This window comes from Stylophora pistillata, chromosome 10, assembly GCF_964205215.1.
Source record: "Stylophora pistillata chromosome 10, jaStyPist1.2, whole genome shotgun sequence".
Classification (NCBI taxonomy): Eukaryota; Metazoa; Cnidaria; class Anthozoa; order Scleractinia; family Pocilloporidae; genus Stylophora; species Stylophora pistillata.
The window spans coordinates 5,007,809-5,032,616 of NC_142528.1; the positions used below are offsets into that span (position 1 = coordinate 5,007,809).

The following is a 24,808-nucleotide window of genomic DNA, read 5'->3' on the forward strand; positions in this document are numbered from 1 at the left end:
CATGCGTGACACGTTGACGGAGCAGCGCTGTCTGCACTCTTATCGAAAAAAGCAAATTTGCAGACTTCCGCTCAGGTTGTCGAAACGTTAGTCACCACCACCGACAACAGTTCTCCTTAGGACTACACTCACCCGGACGATCGCATTACACTTTCACAAAGGCAAATTGGGAAACCAGATTGCGACATTACTCGCCACTTGTGGTAAATTCCAAAATCCTCCCTGGTTAATATTTTTTTGGGCATCCCTGCGACTAAACAGTGCCCCACCAGGCACACAGGTCAATCGTTAAAAGTGGCATTCACACAGTCATATATCCCAAATTCAGTAAGCGAAGTAAAGATCCCACACCTGATCATAAATCATAGCCATTCTTACTGAAGATTCCGAAACGCATACTCCGGGGACGTTCCGGATTTTGTTCACTGTTCAGACCTGTACTGACCGGCTCTTAATAAAAACCGCCACCACCCAGCATCAACAGAACGGGAAAAAGAAAATCAACAAAACAATATAAAATAACAACTATAACACAGTGCAAAACTTTATTCCACCACTGTCTAATTGGCATCACCAAAAATGTTCTGTTTCGTAAGCGAGAATTTTGATCTGAATCACAAATCAACGGACGGCGTGTCTTTCCTAGTCAGATGACCAAATGCACGGAAATATGCTGGCTGCGTTCAAATCACTCCGAATATTTTCTTGTCCTTGTACAGGATACTTAATTTTCCGAAGCATTTTAATTTGACTTTGTAGTAATTGTTTTTTTGGGTTGTCTGGTTGCCTATTTGTTTTTGTCACTTCATAAACTGTTGAAGGAACTCCCTTAGTAACGTTATAATTTCCAACTTCCTTTCGCAAAATGCGGGTCAACGGCCGCAAAGGGTGCTAAATCCTACGATTCACTTCGTTTCTCCTTTCTGGATCTTTACAGCTTCTCCAAAGCAGACTTCAATGATCAGAACATTTTGGCCTCTACCAACACATACCTAGGGCCAGGTAGTTAAAACTGACGCAAACTATTTTTCATTTCAGCGAACCAATAAAGTTGTCTAAATTGTATTCCGTTTCATACTGTTCCTCGTCCCATAGCTCACCCAGATTTTCAATCATAGTTTTGAGCGAGGTCTTCCCAGTTGCATTTGACTGTTGTGCGCCTGCATTTACTTTTTTCTTGTCCTGGTCGACTGAAAAGAGATCCAGGAGTTGTCCAGTATCCATGGTCAATAGGCTTGAGTTGTCTTGCGAGATCACTGTGTTGGCAATGTTTAATTTAAACTTCTGGAGTCTAACAGAAAGTAAGAAAAAGAGTTCGGCTTGAAGACTCAATTAATAAAATATCTAGGTTTATTATCCGAATGTGCTTCGAAGAGTACAAATAACGCGCGAGACGAGTACAAATATCACGCAATATTTGTACTCCAGAAGTATACGCGAAATTCGCCCGCACTGAAGTAACAATTGGCTTGTTGTATAAAAAATCTCTTATTGGGCGTTTTGTTGTGTAATATCGCTGAGTATTTTTACTCGTTGTTTGTATTTTGACTCGCCCTACGAGCTCGTCAAAATACGGCACAACTCGTAAAAATACTCAGCGATACTACTCAACAAAACGTCCAATAAGATATATTTATAGTATGTTATCAGTTGACAATTACCTTTAGAAATGAGCGAACAATGTGAATATCTTTCGCAAGTTTGAAAACAAAGGATGACGCTAATGAAAGAGATGTTGACTGTCCTATATACAAATACATTACTGCATGATGTAATAAATTAACCTTATAATATCATAGGTGACAAATTACTCCTTAAATTTGGCGCGAAATTTCAGCGTTAATTTTTAATTTCACATGTGAAATTACAAAACTGCCATGGTAATATCTCTTGTATCTCGATCAGAGCCAAGATGGCGTCGAGAATTAAGACGGTGACCCTTGAAAAAGTTAAGAAATTAAAAGAAGCGGCCGAAAATTATTAACAGGCACGAAGAATTCGAAAGGTATTTTTTGTGAAGAAACTCAGAAAATTACGAACTTTAACAATAATGTATGCTTTAAACGAGAACTATATTCTTCATGTTTTCAGTTTTCGATAGCGTAAACCAGTAAAAACAATTACGCTTGGGAACATAATTTGTCACCAACGATATTAAAAGGTAATCAAACGGTTTTCTCGCGAAATTAGGAAATAATTCCACTTGTCGCCATTTGATTACACATACTAATTTTCGCCTTGGGAAATTGGAAAGCTGATGATGTATCACGTGTTAGACGTTACTCCTTTACAAATAAACTTCCACTGCTAGATGATTATAAAATAAACGTTCATAGGGGTACACGGTGGATCGTCGAGAATGTAACCTCTAAAAATAGCCTTATTTCACTTTCCTGTACCATTTAAATAACACTGCTTTAAAGCCTACCCCATAATCTTTTCCTCTAGTGTTCCCCGTGTGATCAATCTGTAAACGTTTACAACCTTCTTCTGTCCAATACGATGAGCTCGGTCCATAGCCTGAATGATAATCGAAGCAATCAAGAAAAGGCAACTAATCACGTCTGCCTAAACAAAGCTTAAGCAAACTTGGTATCAATTGGAATAAACATGAGGTTGAGGGGGAAGGGAGGGGGGGGGGGGGTTAAAAGCATTGGTGGTTACGTACTTGTAGATCCTTCATTGGATTCCAGTCGTGCTCCACAAATATGACCGTATCGGCACCAGTCAGGTTCAACCCCAGTCCTCCAACATGTGTCGTTAACAATAAAATGTCGATTGATGGATCGTTGTTAAATCTAAGGATAAAAAAAAAGTTTCTCAGTAACAGAAATGCAGTTAAATGTCGTGTTTATTATCCCAAAAAAGAGGTGTTGAAATCAGGAAATCTCTTAGGATTTTTACATCTATAAGATGTAAGGGTGGATTAATAAAATCTAGCAATTGTTGACGGGGAGAATCCGTCGGTTCCTCCCTTCGTTGCACGAGATATCGGACCCATGACCGGAGCCAAAAAGTCTCAAATCAAAGGGTTCTCACCTTTGTACCAGCGAGTGACGTGAGCCTGCAGGCGTACTTCCATCAAGTCTGAGGTATGTCACTGTAGGCATATGTTTCCTGAGTGAATAAGACAAAGTGAGTAGTGGAAGGCGGCTAGGTTTCAAACCTTTCCAACTCTTCGTTTCCAGCAGTAATATCAATTTCAAGATTTAGAATCTTAAAAAGCCACTCTGACAATTCCCTTCGTATTATATGGAGAAAGTTTGAAAAACTGATAACTTCGTCTTTGCCGAACGTCGAAGAAATATAAACTGTTTTAAACGTGTTTCGATAACCACTACGACAACAACAAGACGCAGTGACGAGGTAATACCCACCAAGAAGTCTGCTGTGGTTACTTGACAAATGAGCAAACCAAAGACGACTGTAACAACATCAATTATAACATAACCAAAGTAAAGCGCGCGCTCTGATTGGTCAATTTAGCGTTCCCCATTTGCCCATGGGTGTACGCTGCTGACGTGAGCAAATGCAAAGACTATTTTTCCGCGCGCGCTTGTTTTTTCTGGTCACGTAAGATTTGTTAAGTAAAAGGGAACTCTTTAGCTACAATGTATCAATGTTATGTTATAAAACAAATGGTAAACACCACACCGTACACTATTGAGTTATGGATGCACTTGGGAGGTTTGCTAAGCACTCAAGAAGCTAGAGTCGCTCTCGTCTATCGCCTCGAGCGACTCTTACGCTTCTTTCGTGCTTAGCAACCTCCCGCGTGCATCCATAACTCAATAGTGTACGCTGTGGTGTTTACCATTTGTTAATTAGCATCGCAACAAAAACATAATTTGAAGAAAAATAACAGAAAGACTGCACTTACTTGAGGAGGTCGTTTTCAACGATGTCCAACATGCTCTTTAACTGACAAAACAACAGCACCCGGTGTTGGGACACAACAGGGTCTGAAGACAGATCACTGGAGCCTGGGGATGAGGAGCCTACTCCTATCCCACAATCCATCAGCAGCTGCCTGTATATCAAATTGTAGACATTAGGACAGAATCAGATCAGCTAGATTTGAAATAACGTGAACCACACAACACAAAAAGTATTTTAACAATTAGTTAAAAATTCAAAATGCCCACATATGTCATGACAAGGGCTTGGAATATTCTTTATATGGCTTCATTTTTCACCTCCAGTATTTTGCTAGCAGGGTGATGAATGCGCAGTACTTTTATTTTATAAACTGGTTATAAGAAAAGGATGGAAACAGAGAAAGCCTTACATTAGCTGAGGAATTTTATGAATCTCATTCATGTAAGAAGCCGCCATTTTTAAGAACCTCAGAATTATTAGATTGACCGTAAGCAAGCCATCAAAGTATTATTCTTACATTAACGCACAATCCCTTACGGATACACCACCAAATAACCTGACTTACTTGAGAGCAACGAGTTTGGCGGCATGCTGAATGTCCCGGATGGAAATATGTTGTTGATGTAATTGGTCCATAACTTTGGTGTATTCTGGATGATTGGTTGTGAGCACCAAAAGCGGGTGGTTGCACAGCTTGCGTAGGTACTGAAGAGCCTGGGAATGATTCACACGTCAGATTAGTAGAATGTTCATACCGCACAAGGTTATTTGTGGTGAGCACTGATGACACACTGGTGCCTGCGCACAGAAGGTACTTTAAAAGTGTCCACAATCCAATTATCAGATTCAAAATAATAAATAAGTAAAATAAACGGCAGAGCTAAGAAATTCAACTTTTGCCTTCTCTTCTTTCTGAACAATGGCAAAAGTTTTCTGAAATGAATGTTGAAGAGATATGGCCATCACGTGTTCTGAAGGACTCAGTCTATAGATGAAATGAAGAGAATACAAAACGTTGCTTGTGGATAAGAGAATGACATCAAGACGATGAAACAGTGGAAGAAGCAATGTACAAAACCAAAGATAATAAAAAGAGTGGAAGACATCCTGAGGCACTAATATTCTATAAGGAAACACGACATGAACATCGATAATCAAAAGCTTATTTGTCGTATGGGAGTGAGACTGAAATCGATACTAACCTGGAAAACGTGAGGATTATCTTTGCTTGCTTTCTCACTTTTGTTTTCTTCGTCGATGTGAGAAACTGTTTCTTCCAAACCTCTCTTGACCTGAGACTTGGCAAAGTCTTCGTATAACTGAGCCTGTAAAATGAAAAAAATTATTACTGAGTGAGAGGAACGACCTCCTAGACGGCAATTTTCGAAAATTTTCCAATAATATACAACCAAATACATCTCAGGGATTCTTAAAATTTTCGCACAGCTGCTTGAATATTCATATCATGTCCAAAAATATAGTATATCGATCCAGTGGCAGCAGACTGACCTGTAGCGGACTCAGTTCACAGTAGTAATCTTGAATGATCTTAGGTGGAAGATCTTGTAATACATCCTCCTTCAGGCGTCTCAATAGGAATGGTAGAACTTGACGATGAAGGGCCTCCATGGCCAAAGCCCCTAAAAAAGGCAAACATGTGTCAATGCAGACCACGGTATCACCTAATACATGGCCCACAGTTAGAGGATATCTTACTGACAGGCAAACAGTCTACAGCTAAGAGACCTTCAATTTTCCACTCCTTACAACTTTTTTTTTTCACGAAAATTATCACTGAGGGGGGCATCTCGCTTTCAAAAGATACATGTGTATTGCCTTATCTGCGTGTTTTTTTAGGGCGTGGTCTTTAGAAAGAAGAGGGTAAGACCGGCGTGAAATCCAAGGTAAAAAAAAACTTATACTTTGGTCTGAAATACACGAGGCAGCAACCCTATGATAACTGAAAAGCGTGAGCATCTTACAAGAACCAGATTCACTTTTTTCTTGTGAGGCGCAACTTCTATTGTCACTGTCCCTTTCATTCAACAAAATCTACGCCAGATCTCAAGCTGCTAAAGAGGACTGGAGCTATGACTTTCATTTAACTGTTGAGACTGCGTTATTTTTCATCAAGAACCACCAGCTACGCAGGCTGTGGGTTAGCTACTTAGCAATCAATCTATAGACACTCACCAGCCTCTTGTTCCTTAGAGGACGACTTTGCGTCTCTGCTCTGCAGAATTGGTTTACCAAACCGAGACTGAAACTGCTTTTCAGTTCCGAGAAAACCAGGCATTAAGAAATCAAACAAAGACCACAGTTCCAAGACATTATTCTGAAAATGAAACATACGCGTGTCATGAATGTAAAGCACCGTATCAAATCTCTACATGGCTGAACAAGGTAAAGCAATACAAAAACTGAAAAATTAAGCTACTATTCGAAAATATATCTCTTTACAAAAGTGTGCGGTAAGAATAAAATAAAAATGACTGAACGACACATTAGAACGAGCAACGTCTCAATTGCCTCAATATCTATTCTTGTGGCGTAGAATATTTAAGAAACATGAACAACGTTTTGGAATAAGTTGATGAGTGTTGATTTATCATCTTCCCATATTTATATAGCATGGATCCATTTGCTTCATAAAGGCTCATCAATTTGTACCTGAATTGGTGTTCCCGAGAGTATAAGTCGATGGCTGGCTCTTAGCTGCTTAATGACTTTCGCAAGCTAGAAGGAAAAAAACAAAAAATGAAATTCAAAGAATTGGAGGGAAAGCCGCCCATTTTGACCAGTGTCGACCACAATGACAATGCATTACAAAAGAGTCTGTTTCCGATTCCTTCCAAACAGTTTAAAGCGGGGGGCCAATACTCGTTGGAACTTGTTACCATCTGCTTATAATTTGAACACTGCACTACATGGCTACCGTTCCATTTCGGACGATTCGAAACTATTTTCAAGGAAAATCCATTGATGACACTTAAAAACGGAAAACTGCTTAAATCTCGTCAGAGGGATGACACATGGAGAATACCGAAAAAACCAAGTCGTTTTTTTCTGTCAAGGAAATGTCATCAGTCTCCTCAATGTTTTCTTTTTGAAAAGAAAAACCAAAACGTAACCTACCTTTGTTTTGCCATTCTTAATAATATGGCCCTCGTCAAGGACACAGTAGTTCCAGTGCACTGATCTGCTTTGACGAAACAAACGAAATACTTCGTTGAAAAACCTGCAGCTGTGTTTTAACAAAGCGTATATTCAATTACCCTTTAATAACTTTCCTTACCTGAAAAAGTCGCCGTCGTTTCTTACAATATCGTACGACGCTACGACTAAACTGTGGTTTTTTACCTTGTTACGAAGTCTACGAAGAGGGAAGAAGACAAAAAATGTTTTCAATGGTCGAATATTGAGGCAATATGTATGTAGTTTGATTGCTAACTTCCCATTAAACCTCTATCTCTCCCTTTCCGAGGCCGAGAAAAGAGGAACAAATTTAGACTTAAAAAAAAGGAACTGGACAATAATCATAACTGGGTTTGTACAGACATCGATTTGCAAATAATTCAAGAACGGGACTAGTTATTCCTCCATGTAAAGAGTAACGAGGAACAAAGCAATTTCCCCTCAAACTACCAGCCCAGAATTCTTAACTACACTTGTATTTGTCCAGTTAATTGCACACATCAAACTAGTTGCATTACTTCTTAGAACGCACGGCCTACTGTCAGCGAACACCAAAAAGAGAGTATAATGACTCACCTTTGTCTCTCAGACGGTGGGCCTGTATAGTGCAATGGTTTAAGGAAATCTTTGTTCACAAACTTCTCCACCTCGTACACCCAATGTCCTGTTAATGTTGGTGGGCAAATCACGAGAGAAGGCAAAGGTTTGCAATCACTATTACCAGTCTCCTGTTCCGTGCAGAGAATAAAAGGACAGTCGGAACTGTGATTCACATAATTGAAAGTTTACATTTGTTCCGCGATGCAGAATCACTAACAGGAATGAAATCTGACTCTAATCTGACTCTAAATCCATTCCTATATAAAGAGGTTGAATGACTGCGCACCCCTTGTTGTCATTATCTCCTGAAAAAGACCAGGCCCCAGTAGCTTGAAGGTTGGATAATGCCACCCAGTAAAAGGATCGCTATCTATTCCACGCGTAGCGCAGTACGTTCTGTTTAAACTTAACCACTGGATGATAGTGATTCATCCGTTAGATAGCGTTATCCGCCCTCTGAGCCTTTGGACCCAGCAGTGTGTTACTTATTTCTCTATTTTAAACTAATGGTCATTTTTATTGTTTGTAAAGTCAGTCCTCCTGCAGAACATTTTGATTTTCTTTAAACTGCGACACTTGGCCAAAGTAAAGATAATCCCTTATAACTTTAATATGGATATAAGAAGAAATACGCATCATATCTTTTCCTAGACTGGATATTTTTCCTGGAAGTCGAGTACTGTACCTTGTATACTGCAGCTTTTGCATTGTGATCACCTGCTATGATACAAATAGACTGAAGAGTTTTACCGAGTCCCATGTCTGACCTCGGGGTTAAGGTACAAGGCTAATTCACTAAACAGACGAAGCAAGTCTGGTTTATTCTGAAATTTAACTGTGTTCGACTAAGCTGTATAATGCTTAACTCTTCCAGCACCCTGTGCAGTACGGAAGGTTTCGTAACGTAATTTAAAATGACATCGGAAATGAGTCAGTCTATGTTCGGAATGACGATTTATCTAGGCATATAATTTTGGTAGTTTAAGAGGAAAAAGATCATGGAGGATACCATCGCATAGAATACCATGCAGCTTGTACCGGTTGAGAAATGCCAGCCAGTTGACACCATCCTAAATAAAAACAAATCAGAAGAAAAGTAAACAAATCAAACGAGCACTTGTCGTTCTTCGGAGTGAAAAAGAAAATCTAAGCATTCCCAACAAGATTGAAACTAGAAGTTTCGATTTACCAGCTCGCGTGCCCACAACACTGAGTTTTGGGAGACTGGTATCTGCCTTAACGAAATCACGAGTTTCTATTCTTGGATGCTGATAAAAACTGAGCCACCGTTTCGGTAAAGCTTTTGTCTGATAATAGATATAGGAATATGCTTTCGTCAAAGACAAAAAAAGGCATAATAAGAGTATAAATTTGAATCAATATACAATCTTTCAATGACCGGTTTGAATGCTTTAGTGTGAACTACAAGAAGACCATCAGGTTCCAGAAATTTGTGAAACCATTCTCATGCAGAAATGGAGTGTTATTCAGTTTTAACTGTTGACTCACTTTGAAGACAGAATTGTAGGTCCTGGTTATATATGACTGTGAATATTCCGCAGCCTTCCACAAGCTACCCACGTCGCACAGTTTTCAATACGTCATTTCAACCAGGGACCAACAGTTCATATTTTCAACATGAATGAAGGTTTCATCTGCGCTGTTTTCTTGTAGCACCCTACCTGTTGATACTTTCTCAGCTCAGCTTTGATAGGAACCGGAATGGTGTAATTTTCCACCTTTTTACCGTCCAAAAGTTGTTCAAGGAATTTTCGTTCTTTCTGTTTTTGCTCCACCATATCTTTGGACATGCTGGGCGGGTCAGGAATACCAGACTAAAGAAAGCAACGGTTGAAAATGGGAGAAAATAAATACAGACTTAAAAAACCAATAGAACAGCCCTACGATTCCACTTTAGGACTACATGCTTTGCTATCCTAACCCCGTCAAAGTCATTAGGGACACTTCATTATGAATCACGAACAAATCTCAAGCTGAAATATAATTATATGTCTTCTTTGTTCTTTTTCCTCAGTTCCAGTTAGAGTTCTCGTCTAACCATGAACATTACACAAAGATAGGGAGTACGGAGCATGGAAGACAATAGAACCATTGCTTTAATCAATGACATTTCTGTCAAACCTATTACTTAGATGGACGCAGGGTATATTCAAATAAAATAAAACAAACAGCACACAATAGCAAGCTGTGTAAAATGCGGTCAATTATTGTCAAAATAAAAGACTTAAGACTAATTCAAATTTACCGAATTACCTCGAGAGGCATAAGCCTAATGAGTGTGGCAAAACAGTATGTGGCCATAAGTCGTACATCCTCGCACTGATCACTCATCCGCCCAAGCACAGGCACCACCAGGAGAACAACGTACGGCACCACATCCATTCCGAGCCGATCAATAACACCTGATGTAAGGTAGACAGTCAAGGATACCAACAAGCATTTTTTTGACAAAAGGCGAAAATCAGCTCTACTCCACAATGGCGAGAAGTCATGGACCAGTCATTATCTATCGCCTGGGAAGGGAAGAGGCTTTTTTGGGGGAAGGGGGGTCACATGATTTTCAGGGGGATGGAGGGGGACTCACTCGTCGCTGACAGAGTATAAAAGAGGGACAATACAAAATTAACTGCTAATGAGAAAGATGTCATTGGCAGTTAATTTTGGAAAGAGGTCATTGGAATACTACAGAGCCTAAAGAAGGGGAGGGGAAGGACCAGGCAAATTTTGTGACACAACCAAAATCCTCCGACCTGAGATTTTTCTTCCTCTAAATCATTCATGCCACATCTGTACAAAGCAAACATAAGTTAGATTCAGAAGAAATTGCCACTTCTGTATTAGTTTGGGTACAATGCAATAGCTTTCTTGAGCAGACTAATTGTAAACTGCTTTGTAAGGATACAAGATATAGCTTCTATAGCCCCTTGTCGGTTCCTGATGACATCAGCAGTGCCCATCAGTGGTAAAACATCCTTTACCACTGTCCTCATGGTATCTTCAATGGACACAGTGCACAGGACACCCAGGCACCTGGCTGCCAAGTGTCGCACTGCGCTGTAAGGGTGCTGAAGGCACAACACTATATTGGGGAGCAAATCTAAAATCTAAAAGGCAAAAATATAAATAATGGCTCAAATATTAAAATCTGTCTTGCAACATATGAAAACTGGCATTTCTTCATATCTATTGATAGCTTTCGTTGAACAGATTTTAATCTTCTGCCTAGCAGAGTTTCTTGCCAGCAGAGAGGGAAACAAAATAAAAGTAGTTGTCCTATATACATGTACCCTGAGCCTTATAAATGTTATTAGTATAATTTCAGAGCTGAGCAAAGAGTTTCCAGCAATCTAATTGGTCGAGCGGTTCCTCATATGATGCTACATAAACTGCTCCATGAGGTTTATATAAAATGTTAAAAAAAATGTTAATAGATGTTACTAAAATGTTATGATTTTAGAAATTTCTCTGTTGTTCAGCTCTGAAATTATACCAAAACAATTATTCGCCTCAGGTTCGGTGAATATTATCGAAAAATCCCCGAGACGAAGTCAAGGGGATTATTCGACAATATTCACCGAGCCTGAGGCAAATAATTGTTAATTCTAAGTGGGATTTAAAGACTTCTGTCAATTTGATATTACCACCTACCCCAGTACTATGGTAATACATGGGTTAAACAGGTACTTTACTTTCATGTAGGTTTTAACCTCAAAACTATTTTAAGTACCAAGGAAGGAAAGAGCACAACAGCTTGTGCAGAAGACTTCCTTTTCAAGTGACACTAGAGGCAAGCTCCCTAAGAAAACCAGATTGAGGAAACTTGCAGTAGCCTAAGTGCTCAGTGTTCAAGGTTACCTTAGATAAGAGTTCCACATGCATAGCTGGTGTCAAGACTTCAAGAACTTGTAAGCAGTTTACCAGAGTTTGGGCTTCATTATCAAGACCAATAAGTTTGTCTGGATCTAGGACAGATAGAAAATAATTATACCAACATAGAAATATATCTCTAAGAATTGAGGCTACTATGTCCTAATCTTTAATGCTTTGGATTTCTACTATTCACTAACCCCATGGATTTGCATTATCTATACTTTTTTGTCACTCAAACATGCAAGTTGGACTTTGGAAACACCTGTTCCCCAAACCACACTACTAAAAGATTTCAAAAGTACATTAAAATATGCTAACACGTACCAAGCAAACGTACCAATTGGTGCCAAGCTTTTATTCATTTGGTCTTAAATATCCCTATGAAATCCCCTTACTCCAGCTGAAAGAGCCCATGTGCACTACTTACCAAATGAATTTCCATTTGCTATCTGCTGTAAAGGCCCCACAACTGCTTCCCACAATTTGGGTAACTTTGAGGGTAGCACACTTCCAAAATGATGTGCTAATTTAACCAGAGAAAATTCTGCACCTCTCCTTTGAATACTCACAACTTTAGCCATCTAAATCAACATAGATGGGGATTTTCAGAATTAGCTTTAAATAAATGTTACCATCACACAAATGGTTGTGAACACATAACATCTCACAACACAAATTTCTGAATTTCCAAAAGTGCAAGCTATTGCAATCTTCTCAAATTTTGGCTGCTATCCAAGGAAGAGCTTACCTCAGGATCATCCATGCTGTTATCATCAAGAGAGGCCACAGACACCCCATCCACAGCAGGTGGTTGAGGCTTGTTACGACCTGCATTGCCACTGGATTTTTTAGAGGCTGAAGCACTTGCACTCTTTTAAAAAAAAAAATTGGAAAAACGAACTTTTGAATAGATTGTAATAGTTAAACTAATACTGAGTATCAAACAAGCAAATAATTCTTCTTAGTGAGAAAAAAAAAACTTGAACCACTCTGGGAACCATGGTACTAGAATAAAAAGCCCAATTCAAGAAATCAACAAAGCAACACAAAATCACAGGCTAGGCAGCACACGTACATCACCACTTCACAATTTTCAGACCACATACAACCATACCCTTCTAGCTCAAACACATAGTAAGCTCTTTCCAGAGTGACTGACAAAGAAAGACACGTATATGAACAAACTAAAGTGTGGTTATCATACTATTTGTAACTCAAAGTACCTTCTGCTGCTGAACAAGAGACAGAATACCATTGTACTGATCACAATGTACACTATTCCCTCGTTCCATAGCCGTGTTTGTTCCTCCAAAAGAGGCTGAGTTACAGTTTGATTCTGAATGTCCTTCAGGTATTGGCGACAAAGGAGGTTCATCAGAAGCTACTGTTAAACTGATATTTACTGCTGGGGTGACACAAGGATCACTACAAGCAAAACTGCAGAGATTTTTAATGATCTTGGCATTTGGACATGGTTCTCTTGTCATACATAGTTCCAACAGTTTGGCTAATGCCTTGGCTGATCGAGTCTGCAATTGACAGAAAAATGTAAAATAATTTACAAAATAAGATTTTATTACTATGACTCACAATACTTTGCATGTTAACATTTTACTGCAGTGATGGGTATCCAAATTTCATATACATTTTTCATCAAAAGCAAAGGCTATCACAGATTTTCCACTGATCACAAATACAGTTACTACTTGATTTTTTTTAACTTTTTGTTAAATCAAGAATCTATTTAGTCCTCCACTACATTTTTTTTTTAACTGGACACAAGAAGGGCATTAAAAAAAAAAAAACATCTAAAAGTAAAAATGACTTGTTTCCACAGTGGTGTGAGTGATTACTTTCAACTTCCTTTTCCTTGTACATCTTTTACGTTGCAGAGTCTAAAATTCACCTGATAAAACAGGGGGATCCACACCTTAAAGCTGTAGTGACGGATGGTCATAACATAAGGTAAACTACACACAGACCTGCATGATGGTTTGCTCTTCCTTTTTGATAGAGTCCATGATGGGCCTTATAATAGGGTTCAGTTTAGCAGGAAGTTTATTCAAGAAGATCAGTGTGCTTGCAACACTTGCCTGCACTCTGTAAAATAAGTTAATTAAAGAAAACCACCTTTAAAAAAACAATTTTTATTATTATGTAAGACAACTAATCAGAGAGTAAACTCTATGAGTATGAAAGGGAAAAACATAAACAATTTTTCCTCATGTTTGGTAAATTCTTTCTTGAAAAAAACTCTTCATTTCAATCACCTATACACGACTTAATCATGAAAGTTAGTTGTATTCTTTTAAAAGCCCATGAAACAAACACTTTTACAGAACACTCAACCCTGAAGAAAAATGACTCAAATTTCAAGCACAAGCTTCATAATGCCAAAGAACAAATTAAAGGAGCAGAATTCAACACATTAACATAATTGTGTAGATTATTCTACCATTATCCTCATATCAAAACTGAAGCCAAACAAAACAGCTTTCAGTCGCAAACAAAACATACCTTATGTGTAGCTTTTGGTATTCTGATTGCAATTGTCCAATGGTTGCCATTAAATGCCTTCTCTTTATCTCTGCACCCTAAATATAAATTGTGTAATGCTATGTGAAAAGAAAAGCATAGCCTTAAAAAAGTAAAGGCAAGAAAAACTCAAAAATCTGGCTAATCCTCAGGGAAGGGATTGAAATGTCAGTGGCTTCTGTGTATAGACAAATGAGTGGGAAATTTTGCCAAGTCTATGGAGAAATCAATTCACCCCAACAACTGCAGTAGGTCTCTCTTGAGCCCTTTAAACAATGTTACAATGTACAATGTTAGTTTGTGCAAAATGCACTTTGGAAGCATAAATGCAAAATGCAAAAACAGTTTCAAAAGGCACAAACCTTGAGAACCTGTGGTGAAAGTTTTTTGGAAATTTCCATGAAGATATCGGAGGCTAGCTTGACAGCATTGTCAACAGTATAGCAGCTGAAAATTTAAACAAAGAAGATTCATAAATGATCTCACCTTGAATGAAGATTCAAAAGCAGTATATAAGCATGCCCAAATGAATAAACCTTTGCCTTTTGCAGCTTAGTATTAATTATCATAAATATAAAAACTACATGTACACGTACAAGTAACAGTATTAAGTAACTATAGCTACTAACTAAAGACAAACTGTATTTAGTACTTTACCATGGGCAAATTGTATCATTACTCCTAATTTTATATTGTCCAAGTCAAGAATACTGTGCATATGTACTCATAAGATGTAGGTATATAAGTCAACCATTCCTTACCCTGGCTGGATACCAGCTGAGGCATCAATTCCTCTCTCTCGCAATGCATTTAACAAGCCCTGAGAAAAGTCAACATTAAGAAATACCTACATGTACAAGTTTCTGATCATGTCCCCATCCAAAGAAGTCAGTTGTCATCCACACTTTCAAATTATACTGAAATTCATGCATTTAGCACAGAACTCTAAACCCTTTTAGAATAATATTAATATGTTTTACATTAAATTGTATTCACAAGAATAACACTGGTTCCTTGATTTCTTTTGTTAGTGTACAGTCTTTAATCTTACAAGAAGGTCTTCTTTACCTGACAATCTGTTTGCAGTCTTGTGTTGAGCACAGCTATCTCATTATACACAATTTGTTCAGATAAAATGTTGTTCAACTGTGCAATATTTTCCTCGGGACACTTGCATTCCTAATAATACAAACTCAAAAATTATTGGAACGTCGAATAAAAGAAATAAATCACAAACTTTTTACTGCAAAGGTCATCCAGAATTGGACACCTGACATTTTCTTATGATTGGTTCCTTTCACTGACATTTTCTTATGATTGGTTCCTTTCACTGATTATTATTTTAGAACAGTCACATAATAATTCAGAGCCTACATGCATCTACCGAAAGCAGAAGAAGGATCAAATTTAAAATGGAATCCAATAAAGTTGAAATTATTAAAATCCCAATCTTCCTTATCTATAAATCCTCCAGCTAATTTTAAATTCAAGATATGACAGAGGATGCTTATTTCAAGGAGGCCCTTAGTGAAGGTGGGAAAGGGAGGGGGGAAGGGGGGGGGGGGAAAAAAATTAATGCAGTGTAAATTTGCATGGTTGGATGAGAGTAATTCAACACCAATAATTAAATAATTTATATATACTTATTGCTGTGTCTGTACTTGTCCATGGATCAGGGAGGAGAGGTAAATGGGAGGTATTATGATTTTTTCCAGGGAGAGTAACTACAGTATTATACTTTTTAGCTGATAGAACAGGGTAGCTTTCTATTCAGAGGGGGTTCTTGTGTTAAAGGAGGTGCTAATTCAAATATTTATGGTACTTGCATGCATCCTTAAATGTCATGGAGAAATCAGCTTGTTGAAAGGTATAAAGTGACAACAAAAAACTAATAGTTATGTTTTATGAACTCAAGAGAAGTTAAGTTACCACTTGAGAGTCAGCCCAATCAGCCAATGTTAATGAAGCACACATCCTCTGAATCCCTGAGTTTGATGTGAGAGGAAACTGCAAAGTTTGCATCAGAAAACCAAGAGGATGAAGTTCTACATTATCACCAGCTGGACACCCAATATAATGAGATGCTAAAAGACCAATAGCTCTGTACAATTGACGCAAGAAAAAAATAGCAGTAATCACTCATTACTGGTAGTTTAAAATGCAAAAACACAATTAAAGACAAATGGGATCAGAGAGTAAATATCAGCACACAGGCATGTCCTACAGTTCTTACACATCACGCACAACATGTACCTTGATGCTGCCAGTCGTGCTTGTAAAACTGCAAGGTCTCGCTCTGCTAAGTTAGTGGCCAGTGTCACTCCTGCTATCATTTCAGATTGAGGTTCAGTTTGAGCCTGAAGTGGTCGGCCTCTTATCATGTGAGCTCTGTCCACATGACGGTCTCCCTGACACAAACACAAAATAATGTCAGTTTTTACAAATCAATGTTCCAAACTACAGCCATTGTGGTCTCTGAAACAACAACATCAAATGGCCATTCAATTTGCAGCGCATGTTGGTAATTTGGTGATTCACATTTGGCAGTCATGAAGCAAGTTGTAATGTGTTCAGGGTTTAAAATGAGGTAAACATTAACATAGACTGCTACGTAATACATGCTCCATCATTTTCTTTCATTATGAAAAATTACCTGTTTTCTATAAATTTACTATTAAGTATCAAGCTATGTACCAAGATGGCAACTGACCCTCTAACTACAAGTCAGGTAGAATTATAGCTGGGGTATAGTAGGTAACAGAATATTTCAGTGTCATTTTCTCAATTTTTTTCTTCAGATTACTACAGTTTTTTTTTCTGGTAACACTTATTTTTGGTAGCCAAAACAGAGAGCACAATAACCTTTGCTGGGACTTTTACCCAGAACTACTGATACCAGGCATGGCTACTCATCAAGCTACCATTTCCTTCACGTGTCCAAGTAAACCTACGATGTGTAAAGTAAGAATACTGCCAATTTCCATCAAGTACCTTGTTCTGAGTTCTATGCAGAGCTTGCACAAGAGCAGTATGATCAATAGGAGTGCAGGCTGGCATCATCATCATTCCAAGCCAACTGTTAAGGAATGGAATTGTAACTCCTCCAAGGAAACTCTTAGCTGATCTGTCAAGCATTACACTCCACACCTGAGAGGAAGGACATTTATCATTATGACATTATGCAGTATTCAGTGTTCATTTCTTGAAGAATCTCTTTCTCCACTCAGGTTCTAAAGAAGGAAGAGGCCCTTACCTATGATCTAACTAAAATATTGGCCAAAAAAAAAAAAAAAAAAAACACTAATTAAAATACTTGCTACTTTAATTATAGGAATCTTGAAAATTAAAAGAAATTGTGTTCCACACTGTATATAATTGAGACCTTTACAAGAATGAATGATTTTCACAGGATACATAACAAGTAAGTTTAAAGAACTGTGATTTCTCGAGCTCTTCTAAAGACAAAGTTTACTTATCACCTTATACACCATCTCCAAGACATCAACATCAGTTTCCAGAATAAATCTTTGGTAAATGTGCCTCAGTGAGTCTTGTAGAATTGGTGTTAACCACACGCATTCTAATAACTTCTCTCCGTTAGACTGAAATATGTGCAAGAAGATCAGGTACATTAGTATAATTATCCTTCTACATGTACATACAATGGCTGGAAACAAAACAAGACCAAAATAATTATTGTTCTCAGATAAGTTCCTATATAAGGATATACAGAGAATGGCTTAGCAGAAGTAAGTATGGTGGTGGTGATTTCTCTCCTAAATCTCTCTACTACCTTAGCAAACAGTAAAGTACAACTTAATTCAATGGCTGTTTCTTCTATGACATAATCAGGGAAAAGTGGAATTTGTCTATGAAATGCAACCTTTTTAACCCTAGAGCAAATTGCATTTTTGCTATTACAAACATAGCAACTACATGTAGCCTTCTATCATCTATAATTTGCCTATAGTCAAGGAGGAGAGAGGAAAATCATTTTCTGTACCATCTAACTGTAAAAAGAGGTTTGTTTTCCCAGAAAGAACAATCTGAGACTTGTTTAAAACTTCTCAAAAGCCAGGCTGGAATTTCATAAGATAAGCATTATTTTCTTTGGTTTATATAGCAAGTATATACTGTACCTCATGTTTGAGCCTTCCAACAAGAAGAGTCTGAAGAGTTTCTAGTGCTGCTAATCTAACAGATTTTATATTGTGACGAAAAAAGGGCCACAACCGCGGCACTAGCTCAGTGAGGGGAGCATTGTCACCCTCTGTTCCTTGCAAAGCCACAGATGGACAGGACAAAATTCTGGCTAGTAGCATCATAATGCTATTAGTTGAAGCTGTCAAGTCATCAAGTTCAACAAGTGTGTCCCACAGGGTCACATGAACTTCCTGCACCTGGTGTTATGGTAATATAAAATACAGGGCCATTATATAGGAAGCTATATGCCATTTACAGTTTGTGCATACTTGAACTGGGAAATGAGCTAAAAGTTTGTGCATTTGTCATTTGCCATCTGTGTTAAATTTCATCTATGTCAGCATTCTAAACAGCCTCCTTCCTGTCAGGAATTTTCTTTCATTTGAGCATTAAGGCAGTCTTATTTAATGGAGCCAATGGCTCAGATGTTGTACAAGTACTCTACGCTTGAACTCTTCAAACCCTTAGAATGACCAGTAATTTTCCCGTACTGTAATAGTCTTCCAAGTCATTTATTATGACCGGAAAAATGAAATGATTGCCAACCTGAAGAGCTCTGATTGTTAAACAATTTCTTGTTGTCCATGCCAATGGAAATGTAAAGAAAGGAGTACATGTATAAGAATCTGGGTACTGATGTTTGGGTGTAAAGGGTTAAAAATGAACCAGTTACGGATTTGATAAAACTGTAAGAAAACCTAAGGAGCTGAACTTCTGCACAGAGCCATATCATTTCAAAACTAAACCACATAAAAGAATTATTAGCTATATGCATGCCACACTTACATAATTAGGGGCAAATTTGACCAATGACTCTGCAACTGGAAGTAGAGCTGATGCAGCTACTGCCCGCACATCGTCATCGTCATCTTTCAGAGCTGTTACAATAGGATCCAACACTAGTGGTAACAAATCCCTTGTCAGATCCTGATAGATAAAAGAATTTTTCAAGATAAAGTGAAATGAATAAATTTCGATTATTTCAAATTTATGCATTATTACTGTTGTTTCATTCCCTGCTTACATTGCATTCTCAGTTCTTACAATTGTTACATGTATACTATTAAGTAATGCTTTGTTTTCCATAAAAAAAATAAAATAAAATAAATACCATTAGTATAATTTCAGAGCTGAGCAAAGAGTTTCCTGCAATCTGATTGGTCGAGCGGTTCCTTAAATGACGCTATATAAACCGCTCCATGCGGTTTATATAAAATGTTGAAATAAAATGTTAAATGTTACTAAAATGTTATGATTTCAATTTAGAAATTTCTCTGTTGTTCAGCTCTGAAATTATACTAAAAACAATTATTCGCCTCAGGTTCAGTGAATGTTGTCAAATAATCTCCTCAACTTCATCTCGGGGATTATTCAACGATATTCACCTCGCCTTTGGTGAATAATTGTTAAATATTAATGGTTTGAGAATAGCCATTACCTGCCTAACAGCCATCAGATACTTGAGTCCTAAAAGCCCTCCATGACGCACCTCCCATTCCTCCTGAGCTTGCAATGTCAACAGTACCATCATTACCCTCTTCACACTGTCAGCATCAGCATGCTTTAAAATCACTCCTATCGTCTGTGCACAAGTTTCACGAACTGGGGCAACAACCTATCAAAAAAGAAAAATTACATTCAATTTACATCATGCATGCAATAACATGTGGTTAAACTAGAGATTATTAAAAAAAAACATTAGCCATTGGTTTACACCAACATTACTGCTTTAAGTTTAAACAAAGCTCTAGTTTTTCACCTACAGCTTTGCTTCTTTTAAAATTTAATCCTCTAATACCATTTTTTCAAACAGTTCAAATAAAAAAATTCCAACTGCAGAAAGTTTAACACATACCTCATCACTAACAAAATCTCCAAAGCGATCAAGTGCCATGACACAAAGAAGGAGAAGAGACATGTTTTCCAGCCACTTCCTATTTTGAATCTGGAGCTTCAGAAAAAAAAAATTATCATTGGCCAGCAATATCAACACAAATAAGTTGTGAGCATTGATTTGTTTCATATACTTACATCATCAACAGATGAATCTAAAGTCTTTCCAGCACTTTGACCATGAACCTTTATTATTTCTCGCAAGCCTGTAGCCGCCCCATGGCGCACCTGTGTGTAAATAATAACAATGTTATTGCATGCAAGATAAATGTTTTGAACAGCATATAATACATAGCCTTACTATACGTGAGTTGATGTAAAATAAGCAAACTGAAAATTCCTATTTAGTGAAGCAGAATTACAAACAAACCTCCCATGTTTGATGGAACAAATCTTGGCATAGTTCTTGGCAAAAGTTTTCAAATGGCCACTCAGTAGACTTAAAAAGACAAACAAATTAAAAAATATCCAAATTGACACGTCACTTTATCAACAAAGAGACATTGTTCAGGGACTGAGGCATTACGCACCTCTTCAAATGTTGCCGAGACATCAGTAACCTGATCCACAACCATCTTATCCGACTCTGCTGGCTGATCAACGATGACGCTGGCTGTCTTCCGTTTTTTAGAAACTGGGACATTTTCAGCTTCCTGGTCATTATCTATACTATTTTGGACAAGAACAACAAAACAAAACATAAGAGACAAACGAAATAAATTTCATCACATCAAAATATACAAATAATTGAGTAAGAGCTTCAAATAACATGTCTGTTTATTTGTTTCCATTTCCTTGGTTTCAGCTTTATTAATATAGCCCAACTTCTTTAACCTAGTCTTTGCCTGAAATTTATTTTGAACTGTAATATACAAATATTACATGATATGTTGTCTTTTTACGTCTTAACCTGTTGAGATGACATTCTTTATACTTTCTGAGACAGTCATGCACATAAGAAAATGTGGAGCTGATTCCTTACACAAACTTATGAAAAAGTGAGGAGTTAAAAAAGACAGGACTTTAACAGGGCAGCCACAAGTTGAGCTGTACAACAATTACTATAAATAGTTGTATGTACTTTAAAAATATCCAACCGATTACCTAATGCTGTCATTAAATGACTCTCCCTCCTTGGATGCTTCCTTTGATCTCTGCTTAGCAAGCATTTTTGCTTTTCGCTTGGCTCTGTTTTTCTCTCGTGAGCTCAACTCTGCTGATGAACTTATAGCAGCTATCTCTGCCGCTACTACATCAGCAGCATTCTAACAGGTAAAGAGAAACAAACAAAAACAATTTTTTTTAAATTTGTTTGAAGCATAATTACTCAGGATTATACAGGATTTTTAGACACTTTCAGACCAAAGAATAATGGGCAATATGTTTTATGATCTTTGCTGGCTTGGGAAACAAGATTTAATACACAGTGTTGTTAAAACAATGCACAGCTTTTGTTAGCCTTTAGGTTAAAAATTAGTGAGGAGCAGAAAATTATTTTAGGACTAAAAAAAAAAAACAAGAATTTGGCCATAAAATACATTTAACATGAAAGGTCAAGGCAAATCAAGTGATCATAATTTTGAGGAAAGATTTTATCATTTCTAGTCACAACAAAACCCATGGCGGGTGTCAACAATAAAATGTATTTTAACACAAGAAATGAAAGAAATGATTGGAATAAAAACCAGGAAGAGAACTAGAAAAACAATAACTTGTTAATTGGAAACAGGTACATGTTGAATAATTTATATTACTGTATAAATTGTATCACCTCAAAGGATTTTTGTTTAGTCAAAGCTTTCCCTTTAGTTACATGGGTGTTCACCAAGAGATCTTCATCATCAAATAATTTATCCATTCCAACATCAATTCCAGGAGCAATATCCAAGCCAAGGCGCTTTCTGAGAAGTTTCTGCTGCCTGTTTAGCCTCTCTTTTGGTTCAAGGCCTTAGAAAAATTAATGTCAGAACCAAAACAAAGTTATCGCTGCTGGGTTCCAACAAATTCACACACACGCATACATGAATGTTGAAATCTAGGTTTCATTTCTGTTTCAATATTATCCTGGCCAGTAAAAGAGTACAGAATCCAAAATAAGCCCAAAAACCTGGACATAATATGCCATTTACTTAATTGGGCTTGATATTTAATGTTAAATATCATTTTAAAGTTATCTTAAGAACTTTCTATTAATCCTTAAGTCATCCTTATTGGAATTACAATAATGAAATTAACATCACAATGATAAAACTAGGTTACTTAGACATCTGGGAATGCTTGCTCAGAAGTTGTTACTTTGATCTAACTCCAAATTCTCTTATATTTGCAAGGAAATGTGAAGCAGCAATAGAGGAGAATTAACAATCAGATCTTGGAAGTTTAAGGGTTAAGCTAGTCCAGAACTAAAAACCTTAGTTTTACCTGATTCTAATAGTTTACTTAAAATCAAATTATTAAAACTGGCGGGTAAATTTTAAAACGCAGCTTGTAAACAGACGACCGCAATTAATACACCCATCCTCATCACATGGAAACCATTTGCATGTAATACTTAAGTGCAATTTAGGAAACACTATTTTAAGCTTCAACAATTCTATTTGACCAAGTAGAAGCAAATTCACGACAAGTAATTACATCTGGAGTAATTAAAGTTTCTCACCCTCAAGATCTTCCTCAGGAAGGTCGTATTCAGCCCCTGATGAGCCAACCAAACGCTCTCCATGTTTTAAAACACGGTTGATATCAAACTTGGAAAACTCTAGCAGCTCATTTGTAACTGCCTCCTTGATAGTCTCTGACCTGTTGCTTTCTAATGGCTCAACTGTAGTTGACCAAAAACACTTCAAGTTATTATGAATGCAAATCAGAGTTTGACTGTCACACAAGCAAAACAAGGAGCACAGTATCCACAGAAAAAGAAAAATTAATTAAATATTGGCTTTTGCCAACTCTATATACTACAAAACTCCAGGAAATCTGAGATGTCATTAATGATAATTGGGAATTTCCTATTCTTCAAGCAATCCAACAATTTCAAAGAAACAATCCAAAAGTCTCCACAACTCTCATATCTTGAAAAGCATATGTTTATATAAATTATTTTCATACATTTTTCATATATGTTCAGTGTACATAATGTAGTTAGCAAATACTTGAAAGCTTTTTTTGCAGAGAGCATCCAAAATAATCCATGATCACATTGGCTTTGATTCACAGTACTGTAAGTTATCTAGAAAACTTGTGTTATTCTCCCAAATCAAATGCAAAACGAACACAAATCACAATTTCCTTGCTTAGGTTTGATTGTAATCAAGGTGTCAACATGTTTTTACTATGAATTCTTATTGGATTCATACAAAATTTCCTTCTCTCCTGATTTGTCATTGTGATTAATTTAATTTCATTCAATCAAGAAGCACTCTGACACATAAAACATTTACCTTTGACGTTTTGCACAGCTGCCGGGTTCCATTGAGGCACATTCTGTGCAATAGCCTCGATGGCCTGACCTGCTGCAATCCTTGTCTCCCAACTGCTACTCTTCAGATATACATGAACCTGTTGAACATAACATTTGATGCAGGTGGCTAGGAAATATTTATCCATTATTCTTAACCCTTACAAAACCAAACATTGGCATATATATTCTTCACACTGTTCTTCCTACATTTACTTTAATTCTGATAGGGAGAATTTGTATAACAATCAGGAGTGTCTTTAAGTGGTGATCACTCCCTTTAATCTAATGATCATAACATTTCAAGGATCCAAATGTTATGTTGAAAGGAGAAATTGAAAGCCAGTCACTCTTACAGGGTTACAGGCTCAATGAATCATTCATTTTTCAAGTATAAGAAAGCATCTAAACTGTCCAATTTAAAGCATAAAACAATCCATTTCCATCCCAAAAGGGAGATTTAAAAAAATGCCATTTTTCAGTAATTCACAGAGCAATTTTATTCACATTGGATAAGACAATAATTAATAGACCTTAAGCATTTTCCATTTTCTTACCTTGCCCTTTTGAAAAAAAAATAAGGCTCAAAAATTATAAGCTATAAACTGTATTGGCCATAAATGTAAGTGTAATAATTTGTAGACCGAAATAACAACACTAAATTTCATATTTTCTAATTTGTGGTGACCCTGAATATAATCGAATTGGTGACTCTAAATTATTAACAACCATTGATAAGCTAGACGCCTTGCCATCTCGTTGGCACTTTAAACAAGAACCGGATGGAGAAAATACCTACTCTGTTGAGAAGATTCTGTAGCTCGTGAGGATGTAATTTCTGCACTTCACCAAGCTGTTGAGCTGCAGCTTTCCGTGTTACAGCAGTGGAGCCAGTGTCGAGAAGGAGAAAAAGTCTTTCAAGTCTACAGAGAATAAAGAAGAGAACCCTCAGCGAGAAGGGCTTATATACATCACTGTGTATTTCAAAACTAAGTTTACCTTGTAGCCATCCCAGTGCGTCGAAAAATAAACGTCACATGGCGAGAATTTCGTCAAAATAACTTTTAATTCTAGTACTTTTCCCTTCCGCCATTGCTTAGCACATGCGCGATGAGGAAGAGTAGAAAGGAAGTCTGGGTAATATTATGCTGCGCT

The 24,808-nt window shown here is 37.3% G+C and overlaps 1 protein-coding gene across 1 annotated transcript; it reads right to left on the bottom strand.

The window, feature by feature from the left end:
• Positions 1-514: 514 nt before the first annotated feature.
• LOC111333249 (TATA-binding protein-associated factor 172) lies at positions 515-24,774 on the bottom strand. Its single transcript, XM_022938794.2, has 44 exons — positions 24,653-24,774; positions 24,453-24,576; positions 23,637-23,754; positions 22,856-23,017; positions 21,968-22,143; positions 21,301-21,461; positions 20,727-20,865; positions 20,567-20,635; positions 20,335-20,424; positions 20,159-20,254; positions 19,742-19,918; positions 19,090-19,230; positions 18,240-18,500; positions 17,580-17,702; positions 17,092-17,247; positions 16,354-16,508; positions 16,030-16,201; positions 15,169-15,279; positions 14,862-14,920; positions 14,463-14,547; positions 14,083-14,159; positions 13,548-13,665; positions 12,789-13,094; positions 12,314-12,436; positions 11,993-12,146; positions 11,551-11,657; positions 10,598-10,799; positions 9,949-10,097; positions 9,357-9,509; positions 8,684-8,744; positions 8,360-8,436; positions 7,651-7,802; positions 7,175-7,252; positions 7,015-7,078; positions 6,550-6,615; positions 6,073-6,214; positions 5,389-5,519; positions 5,082-5,204; positions 4,445-4,593; positions 3,881-4,030; positions 3,040-3,117; positions 2,669-2,798; positions 2,429-2,520; positions 515-1,291 (listed from the first exon to the last, which is right to left on the bottom strand). The coding sequence occupies exons 1-44, from the start codon at positions 24,661-24,663 to the stop codon at positions 1,030-1,032; spliced, it is 5,730 nt and encodes a 1,909-aa protein (XP_022794529.2). The 5' UTR covers positions 24,664-24,774; the 3' UTR covers positions 515-1,029.
• Between the last annotated feature and the right edge of the window lie 34 nt (positions 24,775-24,808).

Excerpts from the sequence above, each read along its gene's own strand:
- LOC111333249 (XM_022938794.2), bottom strand. Across the intron at positions 13,095-13,547 it reads AAGAGCAAACCATCATGCAG|ACTCGATCAGCCAAGGCATT; the intron begins GTCTGTGTGTAG and ends TGTCAATTGCAG. Across the intron at positions 8,437-8,683 it reads GCATGGTATTCTATGCGATG|ACATGGGACTCGGTAAAACT; the intron begins GTATCCTCCATG and ends CCCCGAGGTCAG.